At 42.2% G+C, this 20,191-nt stretch overlaps 1 protein-coding gene across 2 annotated transcripts; it reads left to right on the top strand.

Moving 5' to 3' along the window:
- The first annotated feature begins 405 nt into the window (after positions 1 to 405).
- Positions 406 to 19,868, top strand: itm2bb (integral membrane protein 2Bb). 2 transcript variants are annotated; one of them, XM_072584573.1, is made up of 6 exons: positions 406 to 612; positions 7,514 to 7,651; positions 16,597 to 16,806; positions 17,121 to 17,231; positions 18,379 to 18,523; positions 19,304 to 19,868. In XM_072584573.1, exons 1-6 carry the CDS (start codon positions 526 to 528, stop codon positions 19,390 to 19,392), a joined length of 780 nt encoding a protein of 259 aa, XP_072440674.1. In that variant the 5' UTR covers positions 406 to 525; the 3' UTR covers positions 19,393 to 19,868. The 2 variants fall into 2 exon arrangements, with proteins under 2 accessions (XP_072440674.1, XP_072440673.1); XM_072584572.1 differs by having other exon boundaries at positions 410 to 612; positions 18,379 to 18,529.
- The last annotated feature ends 323 nt before the right edge of the window (positions 19,869 to 20,191 follow it).

Genomic DNA, 20,191 nt, shown 5'->3' with positions numbered 1-20,191 from the left:
CCCCATCAGCCATGATTAAATGGCGAGTGGACTTAATGGGCCGAATGGCCTTACTTCCACTCTTCTGGTCTGATTACCACTGCAGCACGAAAGCGCAGTCCCAGCGTCTTGCAGATTATCACCTTCACCTTCCAGGACCCCACATGCCCTTCGAGCCCCCACTGGACAAATGGGGAGGGGAAAGGGGTAAACCTTTCTTTGGGGCGGGGCATGCCCTCGAGAGTCACTGGGGGGGGGGCGGGGGCATGTTGTTTCCCCCGCCCTGGTAGCGGGGCCCATCCCCAACGCTGTAAGGGAAGGGGGGCGGGGCCGGGGCCGGGGCCGGGGGCGGGGCGGGGCCGGGGCCGGGGGCGGGGCGGGGCCGGGGCCGGGGGCGGAGCGGAGGTCGGACCTCTTTCGCGAACGCGGTCGGATTTGTGTTTGGGAAGTGCGTCAGGCGGCTGATTTCCAGGCACGGCTCGCAGTGAAGTGGGCGGATTTCCCGGGGACCGAGCAGAGCTGTGAGGTCTGTGCTTCGCTGGCGCCATGGTGAAAGTCTCCTTTAACTCGTCGTTGAGTCAGAAGGAGCCCAAGAAGGAGGAGAACAACGAGGCGCTCATCGTCCCCGAGAAGGTGCGTTTCCCAGGGAAAGGGACGGACGGACGGACGGACGGAGGGGGTTTGCAGGCTATCCCCGGGCCTCGGAGGGAGAGTCCGGGCAGTGTTCTGGATCCGGGCTTTCGCTTTCCGCTTTGTGAGCCGGAGGGTAGCCTTTGGTGGGCCGGAAGCTGTTCGCCTTTCGGTGCGCCACCCGCCCCCCGGATCGTGGGCTTGGGTCACCGTCCCCGTTCTTGGGTGCGCGCGGAGTCAGGGACTTGGACCGTTCGCCGTAAAATGGCTGACGGTGTGGCTGGGCCTGGGCCTGGGCCTGAGCCTGGGCCTGTCCTGCCTCACCCTGACCCCCCCCCCCCCCCCCCCCGTCCCTCTCCTCCCTGTGGAGGAAGCAGCGGCGTCACCGGGGGGGGGGGGGACCTGCCCGCACTCTCGGGCGATCACCAAGTGCCCTGTCTCCGGGGCAGCCAAGCTTCTGTTTGTGGTGTGAAGGAAATCCGATCTGGATGTGGCCAGTGTTTCCTCAGTAGGCGGGGTGTTACTGAAGAGAGGGAAAAAAATCACTTAATCTCATGGCAGCAAATTGCTGAACGCGCTTACAACTTTCAGAGTCAATGACAGTGTGTCTGCACCAATCTTCTATATCATTGTTGGAATACTTTGGGATCGGGGAAAACAAGGACAGGACAGATTAGCAATTAAGATTTCTGATGAACTGAATTTTTAAAAAAGATCCAATTTGAAATGGATTAGCTGCGAAGATCAAGCATTAGATCCCTTTAAGTGGCAGAAAACCTGAATATAACAATGAAAAAGTTAAATTGCTGTTAGCTATCCAGTAAGCGCTTGCACTTCAAACCAAAAATGCGGACTCGGTTCTTCCTCCTTTTCTGGTTGTTATTTCAACTAAGATATTTAAAGATCCTGCTTAGTTTCTAAAAGCAACCCCCTGCAAATTTCATTGCACCTTCGTAGATTTGGCAATCTTTTGATTTTTCATAATGCAGGAGGCACACAAAGAAAATAGTCCCATAGAAGCACTCCTGGTTTAGTTTTTGATAGAGTTTCCTCTTTTCATGACTGATACAGGCAATCTTGTCTACAATTGATCTTTAACACTCAGATTGTTAAAGAGCAGGAATGTTAAGACAAAGGAACCTTGCTAAACCCCACAGTCCTGTCCCCATAACTTGAGCAATGCAAATGAACATAGCCTGTTCTCAAATACAGTACCTATAAACTATCAAATGTGAAAAATATAGGTACTTGAAGATCTTTTTATTGATGTTTTCAAACATCTTTTGAGAATTGCAAGAAAAATTTAAGCTGCTCACCCCCCCCCCCCCCCAACTGACTGTTTTTACTGACTTTCACTTTAATGTGGAATATTCTGAGTGCTTACAGCATGTCTCTTCAAGCTATTTATGAGTTGGAGGTGCTGGTGTTGGACTGAGGTGTACAAAGTTAATCACACAACACTAATTTATAGTCCAGTAGGTTTATTTGGAAGCACTAGCTTTCGGAGCACTGCTCCTCGTCAGATGGTTGTGCACAACTATCTGATGAGGAGCAGTGCTCTGAAAGCTAGTGCTTCCAAGATATTTAGAGAGGCCATTGTAATACAAGGTGTGAATACCTCGCCACCACTCCAGCAATACAGTAGGGCTTCCTTCTTTGATCCAGGAATTCACATCTATCTGATAGCTTGACTTTAGCCTGTCTTTTCACAATTTAAGCTAGATTTAAAAACTGATTTCCAAAATAAAAATGGTTCTGTATGTATTTGGAATGCAATGGTGATCAAAGGTTTGTCAAATGATTTTTAAAATGGCTTTTTGAATGAGGAGAGGTGGAAGCTATATGGACGGAATCCCAGAATGAGAGATTTAGGTGTTCTTCTAGCTGATATGGTCACTGGGTTTGCTGTACAGTTTGGAGTGTTTCCCTTTAGAAGACTACTTCCAAGACACTACACACAATCTCTGTGAAATCTTGATACATGAGGTTTTAAGAAATATGTTAAAGGAGGGTAGAGGGATGAAGAGTTTGGAGGATGGAATGATAGTGCTTATGACCTTGACACAGCCACAAAAAAGCAAGAGATTTAAGGTTGTAAATTTGCTCGCTGAGCTTGTAGGTTTGTTCTTGGATGATTTGTCACCATGCTAGGTAACATCATCAGTGAGCCTCTGGTGAAGTGCTGGTGTTCTGTCCTGCTTTCTATTTATGTGGCTTGGTCTGTTAAGGTGAGTGATGTCATTTCTGGTTCTTTTTCTCAGAGGTTCTTAAATGGAGAAACCAGCACAGCAGATGCTGAAGATTAGTGTTGAGAGAGTGGTGCTGGGAAAGCACAATAGGTCAGGCAGCATTCAAGGAGCAGGAAAATCAACATTTCGGGCATAAGCCCTTCATCAGGAGTCCAAATTGATGTGATTATTGATGGAGTTTTGGTTTGAATGCTAGGCCTCTCGGAATTCCAGAGTGTGTCTCACATGTAACACACAGACGAAGGAGGATGCCACTTTGACTGGGACAGTACATCCATCCTAGGACAGGCTAAACAGAGACACACATGGAAATTCCTAGAGGCCTGGCATTCAAACCGGAACTCCATCAATAAACTCACTGATTTACCCATTTACAACCACTGAGGAAAAGAACTGGAAATGATATAACCCACCTTAACAGACCAAGCCACAGAAGTAGAAAGTGGGACAGAACGCCAGAGCTTCAAAGGTGGCTCACCTGATGTTACCTAGCATGGTGACAAAATGTCTGAGAACAAACCTACCAGCTCAGCGAGCAAACTTATAACCTGAACCTCAACTTGAGCTACAAATCTTCTGAAAAATCACAAGCAAGCAATTAAATATGGGGATTCACGGGAATTCCCACTTTGAATGTCTTGGAGTTTTATGTAGCCAGATGATATTATGGGAAGGGTTTGGTAGAAGTTGGATAAACTTATGCTGTTTATTTTAAACTTTATGTTTGGAGGATCAGGAGACTATGTAAATCCACAAGGATAGGTGATTGGTCGTATTCTAAAATACTTAAAAACTCACTGACTATGAGATGCATTATATCGATGTCACATCAAGTCCCACTACCTGATGTACGTTTTGCTGTGTTTTGTGTCCAATAACTTGAAGAATGCTATTGACAATTTGCCAGAAATGTCTCTGACACTGTAATGTGGTCTCAGGATTATTAGTAACGCTATGGGAGTTTTGTGATGATAATTGGTAGGTTTCATTTCCAAGTCCTGTCATACCACTGAATGATATTAGGGTAGTGTTGCGTAATGAAGTGCTTCTGTTGAATGCTGTTAATTGGGCATGAAACATAATCAGCAACAGCTGTATGAATTCCAGTTATAAACATAAAGAACTTCAAGATTGATGTTATGTAACTAGACTGCGCTGCAGAGATTTCTGCATCTTTGAAACCTGAGACAACATTTACATGTATTGTACAATTAAAATATTCTACAATATTTTACATATTCTAAAAATTGTGTTGGAGCGTACAGCCCAGACTTGCCTAGAACACTTTTTCATATGAGGAGGTACAAAGAAGTTTGAAAATTGAGAACATTTTCAATTAGAGCAAAAAGTATAAGGTGGATTTCATAAATTGTCTATTAACAACATTTGGAACCATGACCTATCTTGACTGTTCCATTCTCCTTAAATTCTGATTGGTGTACGATATTTGACATCCAACATTGGACGATCAGAAAATTCCTAAATATTTGGAAATCTGAAGCCATGAGAACATATCCACCTCAAACTCTAGCTGGTGAATCCATCACTTTCTCTTTTCTAGACTAAACCTTAGCCACAGTAATAGTCATATTTGACCCTGGGGTTAGCTTTCAACCACATGACATAATGTTGCCTGTGTCCAGCTTACCTTCAGTTATTTCTGACTCCAGATCTGATAGTTTTGTTTGCAAATTACAGTCCAGCCTCCTTTGTCCTACACTGTGTAAACTTGAGATGTGCTTCCTGGATTCATTTAACAAAGAGTTGGTTAGAGCTCTCAAGGATTGTGGAATCAAGGGTTATGGAGATAAGGCAGGGAACAGGATACTGATTAAGGATGATCAGCCATGATCATATTGAATGGTGGTGCAGGCTCGAAGGGCACCTCCTCCTGCACCTATTGTCTATTAATGCCCACCAAATGTACTTGCCATCAATCTGTGCTAACTCAGCTGACTCACAATGAATGCATCTTTTTAAAACTTTTTTGTTTGTTTTCAAACCAGGCTGAGACCTCCCTGTCATTTCAACCTTTTCCTTTAGTTCAATCTCTCTTATCCTGGCATCATCCTTGTAAATCTTTTCTGAACCCCTTCAAGTTTAACAACTTTCCTATCGTCCTCCAAACAAACAACTTTGACTAAATTTTTAATCCATCTGCAATAAACACTTGTGTTTAAAACTATGAATTAGTGATGCAGATTTTTTTGTTGGGAAATAAATACATTGGCTTTATACTCAATACGTTTGGACCAAGGCTGTAAAATTAAATGATGCTTATTTCCATCTGTGCAATATTGGCAAGCTCACCCTGTCGTACTGTTTTCCCTCCTCAGTCGAAGCAAAACTATCAGGCACAGTATAGCTTTACCTCCTCCATATTTATTCCGGGCCTTGGAGGGAGAGAGAACGATTGCCCGTGTGCACAAAGACATGAGTTAACTGTCTTTTCTGGAACAGCAGTTCATCAATGAATTAAATAGTCATTTTTACAGCAACCTACATATTAATTGGGTGACCGTTAGAATCAATTAGTATCAATAGCAGAGACCAAGCCCTTTACTGTTATACGATGATTAGATTCCCCACAGTGTGGAAACAGACCCTTCGGCCCAACAAGTCCACACCGACCCACCGAAGCGTAACCCACCCAGACCCATTCTCCTACATTTACCCCTTCACCTAACACTACGGGCAATTTAGTGTGGCCAATTCACCTGACCTGCACATTTTTGGATTGTGGGAGGAAACCGACACACCTGGAGGAAACCCACGCAGACTCCACACCAAGTCGGGAATTGAACCCGGGTCTCTGGCGCTGCAAGGCAGCAGTGCTAACCGCTGTGCCACTGTGCCGCCCAGAATGTTTTTAACCTTGTTAACTGGATTCATACAGTGGATATTTTCGTGTTAGCTGACCTTGCATACTGAATGCTTCCAAAATTGTTAAATGGCTCTACATAATGAATGCTTTTCCACCTTGTTAACCCATTCCCCTTGACTTCAGCACCCCATTGTTAACTGTAAGTACTTCTTTGATCTGAGTCATGCTCAGCTGAACCTCTTGTTTCACAAAACTCAGAACGGTTTCCTTGCCTGCTTATACCCTATACATGCTCAACCCAGCCCAATTCACCTGACTAGAACCAAAATCCTCCTGAATGTTTCTCCCAATTCCAGGCTCTTTGTTGGTTTTCATTCCTTAAAACTGTTTTCTGAACTTCTCAGCTTGCTCTTTATTCATTCCATGAGAATCTGTAGTCCTGAATTTAATTTTTGCCTCCTGATATTGTTCTGCAGCCCCCGGCCTCTTAAACAATTCCAGCCATACATTCCTGTTCTGTGCATACACTTGCTGTTCAGCTCCCTTGCTCCAATGTGAATTAATTTCATCACTTCACTTTATTTAAAGCAATCTATTTACTAATCCCAGATTTTCAACTAAATTTTTGGTAATTTCCTTGCATTCTCATTTTGTCTTTGTGCCTGTTCCTTAACTTAGATATTCTGTATGGAAATTGATCTATTGGGCCAAACTTCCCAATTATAAAGATGATTAATTGAGTTTAGATAAGATTCCCTACAGTGTGGAAACAGGTCCTTCGATCCAACCAGTCCACACCGACCCTCAGAAGAGTAACCCACCCAGACCAATTTCCCTCTGACTAATGCATCTAACACTACAGGCAACTTAGCATGGCCAATTCACGTAACCTGCACATTTTTGGACTGTGGAAGGAAACCCGTGCGCACACAGGGAGAACGTGCAAACTCCAAATAGACAGTCACCCGAGGCTGGGGTCCTGGTGTTGTGAGGCTGCAGTGCTAACCATTGTGCCACACATCACACCCAAAAGACTGTCCACCGGCTGACTGCAGCCCATGACACCCCCCCCCCCCCCCCCCCCCCCCCCCCCCGAGGTCAACCTGGTGTCGGGTAAAAATGGATTTTGAAAAGCAAACTTGCTTTTTTTGTTAGGCCTCGTTTTAGACATGTCAACTTGGTGCTTGTCAGAAGACAATCTTGACCTCAAATTGCTAAAAATGATTCAATAAATCAGAAGTTGCTGGAAAGGCACAGCAGGTTTGGAAGCATCTGTGAAGAGGAATCAAAAGTTAACATTTTGGGTATGGTGACCCTTTCTCAGAGGACCCAAAGCATGAACTTTGTTGTATAGCATCTGCAGTTCTTTCAGTTTTTATCACCCGAATAAAACCTAGTTTCATATCTACCACATGGGGAGAGATGCAATGTTGTGCATAAACTATTATCTCAGTTTTCATTGAGCAGATTCCATCTAGTGATTTAAACCAATGTGTTTAGTTTCCAGACAATTTGAAGTCTCGTTTTGTACTTTGGAGTCGTGAATAAATCCATAATATTAAATTAGACATCTTTGAGTTCAATTCAGTATTGTTTCTCATCAAATATCAATTTAATTTAAATGTTCCCAGATTTGTGGTTTCAACTATCTAATTAATTTACAATTAAAACAATATACAATCAAAATGTATATCATTGGTAAAAGCAAGTCATATTCACTTCAGTTAAGGGCAACTGATACATTAAGAGTTTGAGTTCTCTGCAGATTTACAATGTCATTAAAATTTGTTTTGATACCATACTGAACCAGCCCTTTTCTCTTAATACACAGGATCCAGAGGATGTTGTTGTTGTTCCATTTCGACGCCAGTCTCGTGTTTGGTGCTGGTGCATGTGTCTTGGACTAGCTCTCATGCTGTCTGGTGTGGTGGTTGGTGGTGCATATCTCTACAGATATTTTATCTTGCAGGTAGGAACGTGCCAAATAAACTGATTTTAAATGTGAGCTGAAATAAAGGTATTGTAAGATGCAGTGATGACAGCATCCAGGTATTAGTTACATTTACAATAGTGTAGAATCCCTAGAGTGTGGAAATAGGCCCTTCGGCCCAACAAGTCCACACCAACCCTCTGAAGACTAACCCACCCAGACCCATGCCCCAACTCTATTATTTTACACATGCCCCTGATTAATGCACCTAATCCACATATGCCTGAACACTATGGGCAATTTAGCATGGACAGTTCACCTGACCTGCACATCTTTGGATTGTGGGAGGAAGCGGGAACACCTGGAGGAAACCCACGCAGACAGTGGGAGAATGTGCAAACTCCATGCAGACTGTCAGAGATGTACAACATGGAAACAGACCCTTTGGTCGGCATTGATGAGTTGGACCAGATATCCCACCCTAAACTAGTCTCATTTGCCACTGTTTGGCCCATATCCTTCGCAACCATTCCTATTCATATACCCATCCAGATACCTTTTAAATGCTGCAATTGTACTGCCATTTCATCTGGTATTTCATACACTACCCTCTGTGTGAAAAAGTTGCCCCTTAGGTCCCTTTTATATCTTTCCCCTCGCACCTTAAACACATGCCCTCTAGTTCTGGGCTCTCCACTCCCACCTCAGGGAAAAGACCTTGTCTATTTATCTTACCCATGCCCCTCATGATTTTATAAACCTCTCAACCTCTGACTCTCCAGGGAAAACAGCCTCTGCATGTGGCTTAAATCCTCCAACCCTGGCAACATCCTTGTAAATTTTTTCTGAATCCTTTCAAGTTTCACAACATCCTTCCGATAGGAGGGAGACCAGAATTGCAAGCAATATTCCAAAAGTGGCCTGACCAATGTCCTATACAGTTGCAACATGACCTCCTAGCTCCTTCATGCAATGCTCTGATGAATAAAGGAAAGCGTACCAAACACTTTCATCACTATCCTATCTGCCTGTGACTCTACTTTCAAGGAGTTATGAATTTGCACTCCAAGGTCTCTTTGTTCAGCAACATTCCCTTGGACCTTACCATTAAGTGTATGCGTCCTGCTAAGATTTGTTTTCCCAAAATGCAGCAACTCGCTTTAGCTAAATTAAACTTCATCTGCCACTCCTCAGCCCATTGGCCCATCTGATCAAGATCCTGTTGTAACCTGACGTAACCTCCTTTGCTGTCCACTACACCTCCAATTTTGGTGTAATCTGCAAACTTACTAACTGTACCTCTGCTCACATCCAAATCACTTGTATAAATGATGAAAAGTAGTGAACCCAGCACCAAACCTTGTGGCACTCCACTGGTTTCAGGCCTCAAGTCTGAAAAACAACCCTCCCATCACCACCCTCTGTCTTCTACCTTTGAGCCAGTTGTGTATCCAAATGGCTAGTTCTCCCTGTATTGAGAGATCTAATCTTGCTCCCAGCGGGAACCTTGTCGAATGCCTTACTGAATTCCATATAGATCATGTCCACCGCTTTGCCCTCATAAATTTTTTGTTACTTCAAAAGAAATCAGTCAAGTTCGTGAGACATGATTTCCCATGCGCAAAGCCATGTTGACTATCCCTAATCAGTCCTTGCCTTTCCAAATACATGTAAATCCTGTCCCTCAGGATTCCCTCCAACAACTTGTCCACCACTGACGTCAGGCTCACTGGTCTATAGTTCCCTGGCTTATCCTGATCACCTTTCTTAAATAGTGGCACCACGTTAGCCAACCTCCAACCTCCAGCCTTCTGGCACCTCACCTGTGACTATCGATGATACAAATATCTCAGCAAGGGGTCAAACAATCATTTCCTTAGCTTCCCACTAGGTTCTAGGGTATACCTGATCAGGTCCTGGGGATTTATTCACTTTTTTGTGTTTGAAGACATCCAGCATCAACACCTCTGTAATATAGACATTTTTCAAGATAGATCTATTTCTCTACATTCTACAGAAGATATCCATGTCCTTCTCCACAGTAAACACTGATGCAAATTACTTGTTTAGTATCTTCCCCATGTCCTGCGGCTCCACACACAGGCTGCCTTGCTGATCTGTGAGGGGCCCAGTTCTCTCCCTAGTTACCCTTTTGTCCTTAATGTATTTATAAAAACCCTTTGGATTCTCTTTAACCCTATTTGCCGAAACTATGTCATGTCCCCTTTTTGCCCTACTGATTTCCCAGTTAAGTATACTCCTACTGCCTTTATACTCTTCTAAGGATTCACCTTATCTATCCTGTTTATACCTGACATGTGCTTTCGCCCAAGGTTGGAATCAAACCCATGTCCCTGGTGCTGTGAGGCAGCAGTGCTAACCACTAAGCTACTGTGCTGCACCTATTAAATATATTTAGCTCTCTTGTCCAGTAAAAACAATTTTTTCGGCAAAATAAACAGCAAAAACATTCACGACTGCATTGCTTAAAATAATTTCCTGTTATGCAATAACTGTGTACTAAATTCCATTTTTGTACTGTGTAATTTAAAATTTAAATTCTTATACTATGCCTTTTGTAGGAGGGGGGGAAAATTGAAACAGTACCATAGCGAATTATAGGATGAAATGACATGTCAAATTAAATTCAACGCAGTAAAGTTTGCACTTTTGTCGGATAAAATGAGAGACAACACATTAAAATTTATACACTTTAATAAGTGCAAGGTCAGATAGACAAAGGGTGTTTGTGTGCAACTAAATGAAGGTGGCACAATAGTTTAACAAAGTTGTTAAAACGTGGGCTCCTGAAGTTCATAATTAGAGGCATAGAGTTTAAAACAAATAGCACACTATGCTAATCCCCAATAAAATGCAATTTTGGCAACAGCTGGAATGTTGTGTGGGAATTCTGGGCAAATGACATAGTCTTTCAAGCTTTTACATCTTTTTGTAAGAGATCTTTTGGAAGTAGGTCAACAGGAGTCCATACTGCATATGAGACAGGGGAGACTGGATTTACTACACTTGCATCAATTTAAATCCGGATTCTACCTGACAGTAGGTCCATTTGAAGTTCAATACTTTGTGTCGTGTCGTGTCATGTTAACAAACCACAACTCTTTCCCAACCCCCGGCTGTATCACAGCCACATACAAATCATTATTATAGGCAGATGTTCAGTCTGCACGTGATCATAGATTCTTAACTGATCTATATACAAGCCTGATAACCATTCTGTTCAAGGGCAATTAGGGATAGTCACTGAATATGCCATAATGCCAGCGATGCCTGCTTTGTGTGAATAAAACTGAGTTAACAATACAAAGATTATTTTTGTCAAAAAGGAATAATTTAATGATACAAAACGAAACAGAAAATGTATTCCATGCTTTGGATGCCTAGAAGTTTGTTTTAGTTTCAGAAGCTCAGCAGGTTTGGCAGCATCGGTGAAGACAAAGCAGATTTAATGTTGAGTTCAGAAACCTGGATTTGTAGAGAGAAAGCAGAGTTAACTTTACAAATGCAACCATATCGGAGTTTCTCCGGCAGTTTCAGATTTTTCTTTTAGATCTTTAGCATCTTTGTTTTGTTTTATTGTAAAGGCTGTTTATTTTCTTTAAGTAAGAGACATTGAATATGTGTGGAAATCATGTAAGAGTTTTACTTTTAACACACCTTTCTCATCTTTCTGTGCTATAACCTGTGTTTTCATCAACTCTGGACACTTTTTTTTAGGAAGGATATTGATCTTGGGATAAGGTGTAAAAAGGATTTATAAGAATATTACAGTGATTGTGACACTTCAACTCTGTTGTGAAATTGGAGAAGCTGGGGTACTTCCTTAAAGAAGATTGAAGGCAAATTTATATTCACCAATAATTATGTTTAAAAGACAATTGTTAAATACAGTATTTGAATGTAAATGATTGAATGTAAATGTTTGAATGTGAATGATTAACAGGGGTACGGAGAAGGTGTAACTGTTGTCCCAAGGGAGTAAGGTGATGCTGAATGGCCTCTAATGTTAGGAGTATTAGAGATAATGCCGGTAAGATAAGGGTGTGGTTTTTCATTCATGAGATGAGGGCATTGCTGGCTAGTTAGTATTTTTTGCCCAGAGGGCAGTTAAGAGTCAGCCACATTGCTATCAGTCTGGAATCGCATCTCGGCTCGACCAGTTAAGGATGGTAGTTTCCTTCCCAAAAGGATGTTAGTGAACCAGATGGGTTTTTCTGACCATCAACCTGGTCATCATTAGACTCCTAATTCCAGATTTTTATTATTGAACCAAAATACCATCGTCAGTATTGGTTGGATTCAAACCCAAGTTCCCAAAATATTACACAGGTCAGTTGGGTTAACAATCTGATTAATACCACTCGACAATCCCCTCCCCGAGATGATGAACGTGTGTATTGTATTGTTGCCATTAGAGATTTGGTTGTTGGAGGGACAAGACCAGCAACTCAACATCCTGTGGGACAGGGGGTTGTGCAAAAATGGAGGTGGTCTCGCATTTAGTTAGAATTAATTATTACAGTAAGGAGGGATTATAGTAGTGATGTTAAATAAAGGCTCTGTGGATGGAGGTTAGGTATAAAAATGAGGCAGACTCACTGTCAAAAAGTGTGGTGCTGGAAAAGCACAGCCAGTTAGGCAGCAGCATTCAAGGAGCAGGAGAGTGGGATTCCTGATGAAGAGCTTATGCTCCAAACGTTGACTCTCCTGCTCCTCAGATGCTATCTGACTGGCTGTGCTTTTCCAGCACCACACTTTTTGATTCCAGCATCTGCAATCCTCACTTTCTCCTGCATCTTCTAAGTAAAGATAGATGTGAAGCACTCATTTAATACTCTACCAATGTCCTCTAACTTCATGTACAGATTGTCTCTCTAGTCCTGATTGAACCCAGCTCTTTCTCTGGTAATTCTGTTTCCCTGATATATTTGTAGAACATCTTGGGATTCTTCCTAATCTTGCTTGACAGATTTTGTTTTCCCCATGCTTCCTCTTTGTTCTTCCAAATACTTTGATTTGCCCCTTGATGTTTTTATATTGCTTTAGGTCCTGCGTTGTTTTACTCCTTTATTACTAGTTATATGTGCCTCTCTTCTTCAGTCCTGAATGTTCCTAAACAGGTAGATGGTTTGATTAGATTAGATTTCCCACAGTGTGGAAACGGGTCCTTTGGCCCAACCAGTCCACACCGACCCTCAAGAGTAACCCACCCAGACGACCCATTTCCCTCTGACTAGTGCACCTAACACTATGGGCAATTTAGCATGGCCAATTCACCTGAAGTGCACATCTTTGGACTGTGGGAGGAAACCGGAGCACCTGGAGGGAACTCATGCAGACACTGGGAGAATGTACAAACTCCAACAGTCACCTGAGGCTGGGATCGAACCTAGGACCCTGGTGCTGTGAGGCTGCAGTGTTAACCACTGTGCTGCCCTTCTGTGGACTATAGCAGGACACCAGCCAGCCCAGAGCGATCCCTGAAAGTAATTGGGCAAGTTAATAAGGTAGTTTAGGCTTATAGGATACTTGCCTTTCTCGTCAGCAATAGATTATAAGAGTAAGAACATCCTTAACTGGTCAAGCCGAGATGCGATTCCAGACTGATAGAAATGTGGCTGACTCTTAACTGCCCTCTGGGCAAAAGATCAGTTCTCTGGAGAAAAGCAACTGTTTTGTTCTGGTCTTTCTTTGTGAGACCCTAATGAGTTGTGAACTCCTGCACTTTGTGGAGATATCTGTAGGAGTATATGCAGCCATTGTCCTTTCACATGTACCCTTCATTGTGCCACAACTGCAAAGCGTACTTAAGGCGCAAAAAGCTACAATAATTAAACAAGAGGTGAAGTGGTCAAGCCAAAGTAGTACTGTGACATGGCCTTTCTGTAGTCATGGCAACCATAGATGCTAATCAAAGCTTTTAATATTGATTCAATAGTTCTTTAAATAACATGGAAAATGTAGATCATAAATTAATATTTAAATGACTCTGTATGTAGTGCTAGCTTAATTTTGCCCACATTGCAGCTTGGGAGATGGCAGAATCATAGAAATGTGTAAAACAAAAGACCATTTGTGTTTAGGGGAGGAAAACAAATTATCCAGCCTATCTTGCTTCCCAGCTCTTTGTCCATAACGCAAAGTAGGTTGCAGTGCTTCAAACATAATGAGTGGCAAACACTTTCAATGGTGAGCAATGTATCTACACCTTGGAATTACTTGTTCAGTTAAAAGGGTGGTTGCATCGTTCAGAATTGCCAAACCATAAATGGTAAGCTGTTGAGTGTGGTGCTGGAAAAGCACAGCATGTCAGGCAGCATCCAAGGAGCAGTAGAATTGATGTTTCGACATAAGCCCTTCATCAGGAATGAGGCTTGTGGGCTGGGGGGCTGAGATATAAATGGGAGCAGGGAGGGGCTGGGGGGAAGGTAGCTGAGAATGCAGTAGGTGGATGAAGGTAGGGGTGAAGGTGATAGGTCAGAGAGGCGGGTGGAGTGGATAGATGGGAAAAGTGATGGACAGGTCAAGAGGGTGGTCCTGAGTTGGAGGCTTGGCACTGGGATAAGTTGGGGACAGGGTAAATGAGGAAACTAGTGAAATCCATGTTAATCCTGTGTGGTTGCAGGGACCCAAGGTGGAAGATGAGGCATTCTTGCAGGTGTCAGGTGGTTAAGGTTTGGCAATGGAGGAGGCTCAGGACCTGCATGACCTTGGTGGAATGGGAGGGGCAGTTGAAGTGATCAGCCACGAGGCGGTGAAGTTGGTTGGTGCGGGGTGTCCCGGAAATGTTCTCTGAAACGATCCGCAAGTTGGCGCCCTGCCTCCCTAATATAGAGGAGACCACATTGGGTGCAATGGATACAATAGATGACATGGTGGAGGTACAGGTAGATATCTGTTGGATGTGGAAGGATCTTTTGGGGTTTTGGATGGAAGTGAAGGGTAGGGTGGGGGGGGAGGAGGAGGAGGTGTGGGTGCAGGTTTTGCACTTCCTGCAGTAGCAGGGATAGGTGCCAGGAATGGGGTGAGGGCTGGTGGGGGAGCAGATCTGACTAGAAGTCGCAGAGGGAATTGTCTCATTGGAATGCTGACAGGTGGGGAAGGAAATATATCCCTAGTGGTGGGGTCTGTTTGTAGGTGGTGGAATTTGGGGAGGATGATGTAATGTATATGGAAGTTGGTGGGGTGGAAGGTGAGGACCGGTGGTTCTGTCCTTGTTGCATTGGGAGGGGAAATTGCTGCCTTTGAAGAAGAAGGCCATCTGGGATTTTCTGTGGTGGAATTGGTCATCCTGGGTACAGATCCAGCAGAGGAATTGGAAATGAGGGATGGAGTTTTTACAGACGACAGTATGGGAAGAGGTGTAGTTCAGGTAGCTGTGAGAGTCGGTTTTTTAGTAGATGTCTGTGGTTAACCAGTTGCCGATGATGGAGAGGTCCAGGGAGGGGAGGAAATGTTCGAGCTGGTCCAGATGAATTTGAGGTTGGGGTGAAAGGTGTTAGTGAAGTTGATGAACTGCTGAACCTCCTCATGGGAGCCTGAGGTGGCGTTGATACAGTCGTCTATGTACTGGAGAAAAAGGTGGGGGGTGCTGGTGTAGCTGCAGAAAATGGACTGTTTCACATACCTGACAAAGAGACAAGCATAGCTAGGGCCCATGCAGGTGCCCATGGCACCCCCTTTTGGTTTGGAGGATTGGAAGGAGAAGTTGTTGAGGTTGAGGACCAGTTCAGCCAGGTGGATGAGGATGTCAGTGGAAGGGTGCTGGTTGGGATGGCGTGAGAGGAAGAAACTGAGGCTTGGAGACATTCATCATGGAGGATAAATGCGTACAGAAACTGGATGTCCATGATGAAGAAAAGGCGTAGGTGCCAGGGAAACTGAAGTCTTGGACGAGGTGAAGGGCGTGGGTGATGTCATCTACCTTCGCCAAACCCTAACCACCTGATGTCTGGAGGAAGAACCCCATATCTTCTGCCTTGGGACCCTGCAACCACATGGGATTCATGTGGATTTCACCAGATTCCTCATTTCCCGTCCCCACCTTATCCCAGTCCAAAGCCTCCAACTCAGTACCACCCCTCTTGATCTGTCCATCGTCTTTCCCATCTATCCGCTCCACCCTCCTCTCTGACCTATCGCATTCTCCCTCACCTTCATGTATCTATTGCATTCTCTGCTACAATCTCCCACCCCCCCCCCCCCCCCCCCCCACCCATTTTTATCTCAGCCCCCAGGCCACAAGCCTCATTCCTGATGAAGGGCTTATGCCCGAAACATCAATTATCCTGCTCCTTGGATGTTGCCTGACGTGCTGCGCTTTTCCAGTGCGCCACTCTTGACTCTGATCTGTAGTTCTCACTTTCTCCTCATATGTGGTAAGCTGTTTTAAGTTCTGTTTTGACAACATTCATTTAATAGGCCCTATTTTCATGAATAGCAACTGGGGAGTTTAATTAAAATGTTTTCATTTTGGGTCTAATCTGAAGTCACAAGTTCTGTAGGATCTAACTACTGCTTTTACATGAGCTATAGTGGTAAAACTTGATTTGTACAATATTTCTTCATTTGAAGTTGTACTTTCCAATGATGTGACCTGTATTAGTTGAGGACTTGATTGATATAAGCAGTTGAAAATTCTATTCACTTTCATTTTAGCTTGATTATATAGCTGCTATGTGAATTCCAAATGCAGGTGGTTTCTATTTGGACTCTGCAGGCATCTCCTCCCTTAATCAGTACAGTTTGACAACACTAAGTAAGAATACCCTTTCCAAAGTTCATTTCTTAAGCTTCTGTATTAATCTCCTGAGATCATTTGCAAGTTTTTCAAATTCCAATCAAAGTTGACTTGAATATTCTTTTCCTGAGTACTGTCTCATTTCTCTGGCAGGAAAAAAATCAACCTGTCCTCAAAAGTTTATCAAAAATAAACATTTATTTCTCATGGTAATTTCTTCCAGGAAGGTGAAGCCTTCTTTTGTGGCCTAAAGTACATTGATCCTGAAGATTATCTTGTCCAAGATGTTGATGTTGCTCCACAATTGGCTCCATACCAATCGATTAAAGAAAACATCAGGATCCTCCAGGATGATGAAGTTGAATTGATCAATGTACTTGTCCCTGAATTTGCTGATGGCGATCCAGCAGATATTGTTCATGATTTCCACAGGGTCTGTATTAACTGCCATACTGACATGCTTTTCATATCAACTTGAATTTTGGGGTTCATTTAACAATTTTTTTCTTTTATAAATTTGCTTTATGACATACTTTACAAAATAATTAAAACTGAATTATCAGTGTCTGTATAAATTATATGTATGCAAAAAAAAAGGAGTAAAATTGTCCAAATGTGAAAAAGTAGGAGATTTTACTTTAATGAGACATTATTTTTTGGTCAACTCATACTCCTAATTTAACCTGTTTAGCATAATATTGAAACCAGGTGAAACTGGCTTAAGGGCCCTCAAATTTTCTTTCCTAGGGTCTCACAGCATATTTGGATCTCAGTTTGAACAAATGCTACATGATTCCACTGAATTCAACTATTGTCATGCCACCCCGGAACTTGTTTGAATTGCTAATCAATGTCAAGGTATGTAAAGCTCAAAATTGAGGTACTGACTTTCTGGATTGAAAATCCATAGAGAAGCATTGACCCAAAATGCAGATTCTCTGTCTAATGCAGGTCTTTTGAAGGTGTAATGTTTGGAGAATGTTTCTGATTTCCTGTCTGGTAGATGGTACAGTACTCCATCATGTAGTTCTTGAATTTGACCCTTGCTTAAAATGGCCTTGACTTGGTTCTTTGAAGCAGATGGGGACTTCTTAAAAAAAAAAGACATTTTTCAACCTGCACTTAGCAGGATAATTTGCAGGGGAGACCAAAATGAAGGGGAAATATCACTTATACTGTGTCTTGGCAAGTGGACTCTGGTAAAGGTGTTTCCATTGAGAATGCACCAGTTAATGATGACTGACAGGTTTGTAGTTAACTTATATTTTCAACTAGGCAGGTTGATTCTGAGAAATGGATATAACCAGTTTTGTGAGGAAACAGTCATAGAACATAGACATGTTTTTTGCAGACAGAAAGAACAAGGTCTTGTGTATTAATGCTTTCAGTACATTGAAGTGTGCCACAGTGAGCAGACTGACGACTAAATAATATATTCCATGCGAGGGAGAAATTCAGAAGAATTCACCATTATTACTTATTAAGAAATGTGAGGATAGTATCAAATTAAAGGAAATGCAATCTGTAGCGTAAGCATTTGAAAGCATTATTGGCTGGACAAATTATAACACTTTTTGCTGTGTGAAAGAGACTGAGGTAAGCAGCATAGCTTTAGTCAAGATAGCTTTACAGAATTAAACTATATGTAAGAAACATTTTAATGCTAAAATGTACTGAACACTGATCTTTCCTAATCAAACATACAACTGAGTGGTATGTCAGAAGATTTCGCAGACTTTAGAAACCAGCAAATGAATGACTAAAAATGAAGGTGAAATTGAATGACCACTAGCTATAAATCCTTAAAAGCAGAACAGTTTAAAAAGTCAAATTGACAAGTATTGTTGGAGTGTGGCATGGAGATGAGAAGGAATCTTTCTCCTGGATATCATTAAACTTTGAACTCAGCTGACCAGAACTGGATAGTGAAGAGATGTAAACAGACAGTCTTAAAAATACTTTACAAGTGATTGCTAACAACTTAAACATGTACTTAATTAAACAGGCTGGTACCTACTTGCCCCAATCTTACTTGATCCACGAAGAGATGGTGGTTACTGATTACATTGAAAATGTGGACGAGCTTGGATACTTTATTGCTCGCCTTTGTCGTGGGAAGGAGACCTTCAAGCTTCAACGCAGAGAGCTTGGTAAAGGTAATTTTTAAAATGTAGAATATCTTGATTGTACTTTTTTTTTAAAAACAGTTCTAAAACTGGTCTAATCTAACCTGGACTTGATTCCTGGTGGATAATGTATTAATTTGTTATATCTGTTGTGAACTTTATAAGTCACATCTGTTCCTGGCTGGGAGGTAGGTGAATAGCAGTCAGTATAGATCCTGAATTCCTTCGAAAGATCTCCTCTTATAAAGTGACTGTTGCGAGAGACAAAAATAAAGAATGATTATCATGCCTTCATAGACTGAATAACCTACAATGATCTCCATAGCTAGGCTTGTGTGTAGGATGATCATTTTGATTGAGGTATGGCAAAGTTACTAACGGGCTGAAGGTAACATGGGTGAGGAGGAGAAAGCAAACAGTTTTTTTTCTTATGACTAATCTGCAGCAAAAATACTGGTGTCGCGTGGGCATGTTCTGTTTTTGATAGTGTAATATAGTCCTGTCTAGTGCTTTGAGAATATATATTGGATTGACTAATTAAAAGATGTTGTATTGACTGACTTGCAGCAATATTGCTCAAAATATAATGCTGTGCAGTTGCAGTATCAAAGATGAACTGAAGATAGTTTAAAAGCACAAATTGATGCATGACTGGCACTGTTAATCAGGTTCTCCAGCAAATTTTGTAATTTTCAGTGGAAAGTGAAAGAGTATGCATGCAACCAGCAGGAGAAAACTTAGCTACACTTTTGAGCCAGTATTTTGCAAATAGGACTTTGCTTAATTTTCTTCTCTCCCTCCTAGGTATCGAAAAGCGAGATGTAAAGAAATGTTTCTCGATTCTCCATTTTGAAAGCCGGGTTGCAGTTGAAACTCACATTTGTGAGCAGTAATTACAGAAGACAACCAATGCAGGCTCAGAGCTGAGCCCAGAAAATCACTTCCTTTTTTTCTGGTGTGCAATGCATTTATCTTTTTTAAACATAGTGATGAAACAGGGTTTTTTTGTACATCTGCAATTTTCATCTCAGCTTAACTACTATTGGAAGTGTAAGATGCAGGCAGATTTCTAAAGGTGCAATAGTAGATTGTGAGAAAAGGCTAGTCATCAAGATTTTTATTAATTCTAATAGTAGACTATGTACTAGACTGGAATTTAATCCACCACAATTAACACTTTCTTTGCATAGGTGGGAAGAAAACTGGAGACTATCCCATCTTGTTCTTTTCCATTTCAAATACCTGCGTATTAATCTATATACACTGGGGTAGGGGTGGGAAAGAAAAAAAGTTATGATAAACCCATACTGATTTAGTGTACATAACCGGTATACGGTATAATGTAACAAAATAAAATCTTTTAAACTTGTTCTGTGGGATGTTTAACAACGTGTATTTGCGTACTATTTTAATGTATGGCGAAGCATCTCAGGACGCTTCACATTGTAATCAGTGAAAACACAGACTGAGCCAAAGGAGATATTGGGAAAGACAACCCACGCTTGTTTGGAGGTAGACTTTTTAAAATAAACAGGGCAATCTACTGTATAAGATTGAGATTCTTCCAAAGCTGGGCAGTAATATTCTTTGTGATTCGTTGATCAGCGCTATACACAGGTTTAGTGGTATTCTTGCTAAACTATTAAACCAGAAACCCAGGTCATTTTTGAGGACCTGATTTTGAATCCCCCC

Source organism: Chiloscyllium punctatum, chromosome 15 (assembly GCF_047496795.1).
Source record: "Chiloscyllium punctatum isolate Juve2018m chromosome 15, sChiPun1.3, whole genome shotgun sequence".
In the NCBI taxonomy this organism is placed as follows: domain Eukaryota; kingdom Metazoa; phylum Chordata; class Chondrichthyes; order Orectolobiformes; family Hemiscylliidae; genus Chiloscyllium; species Chiloscyllium punctatum.
The sequence above is the reverse complement of the archived record's forward strand: the minus strand, read 5'-3'. Positions and strand labels throughout refer to the sequence as shown.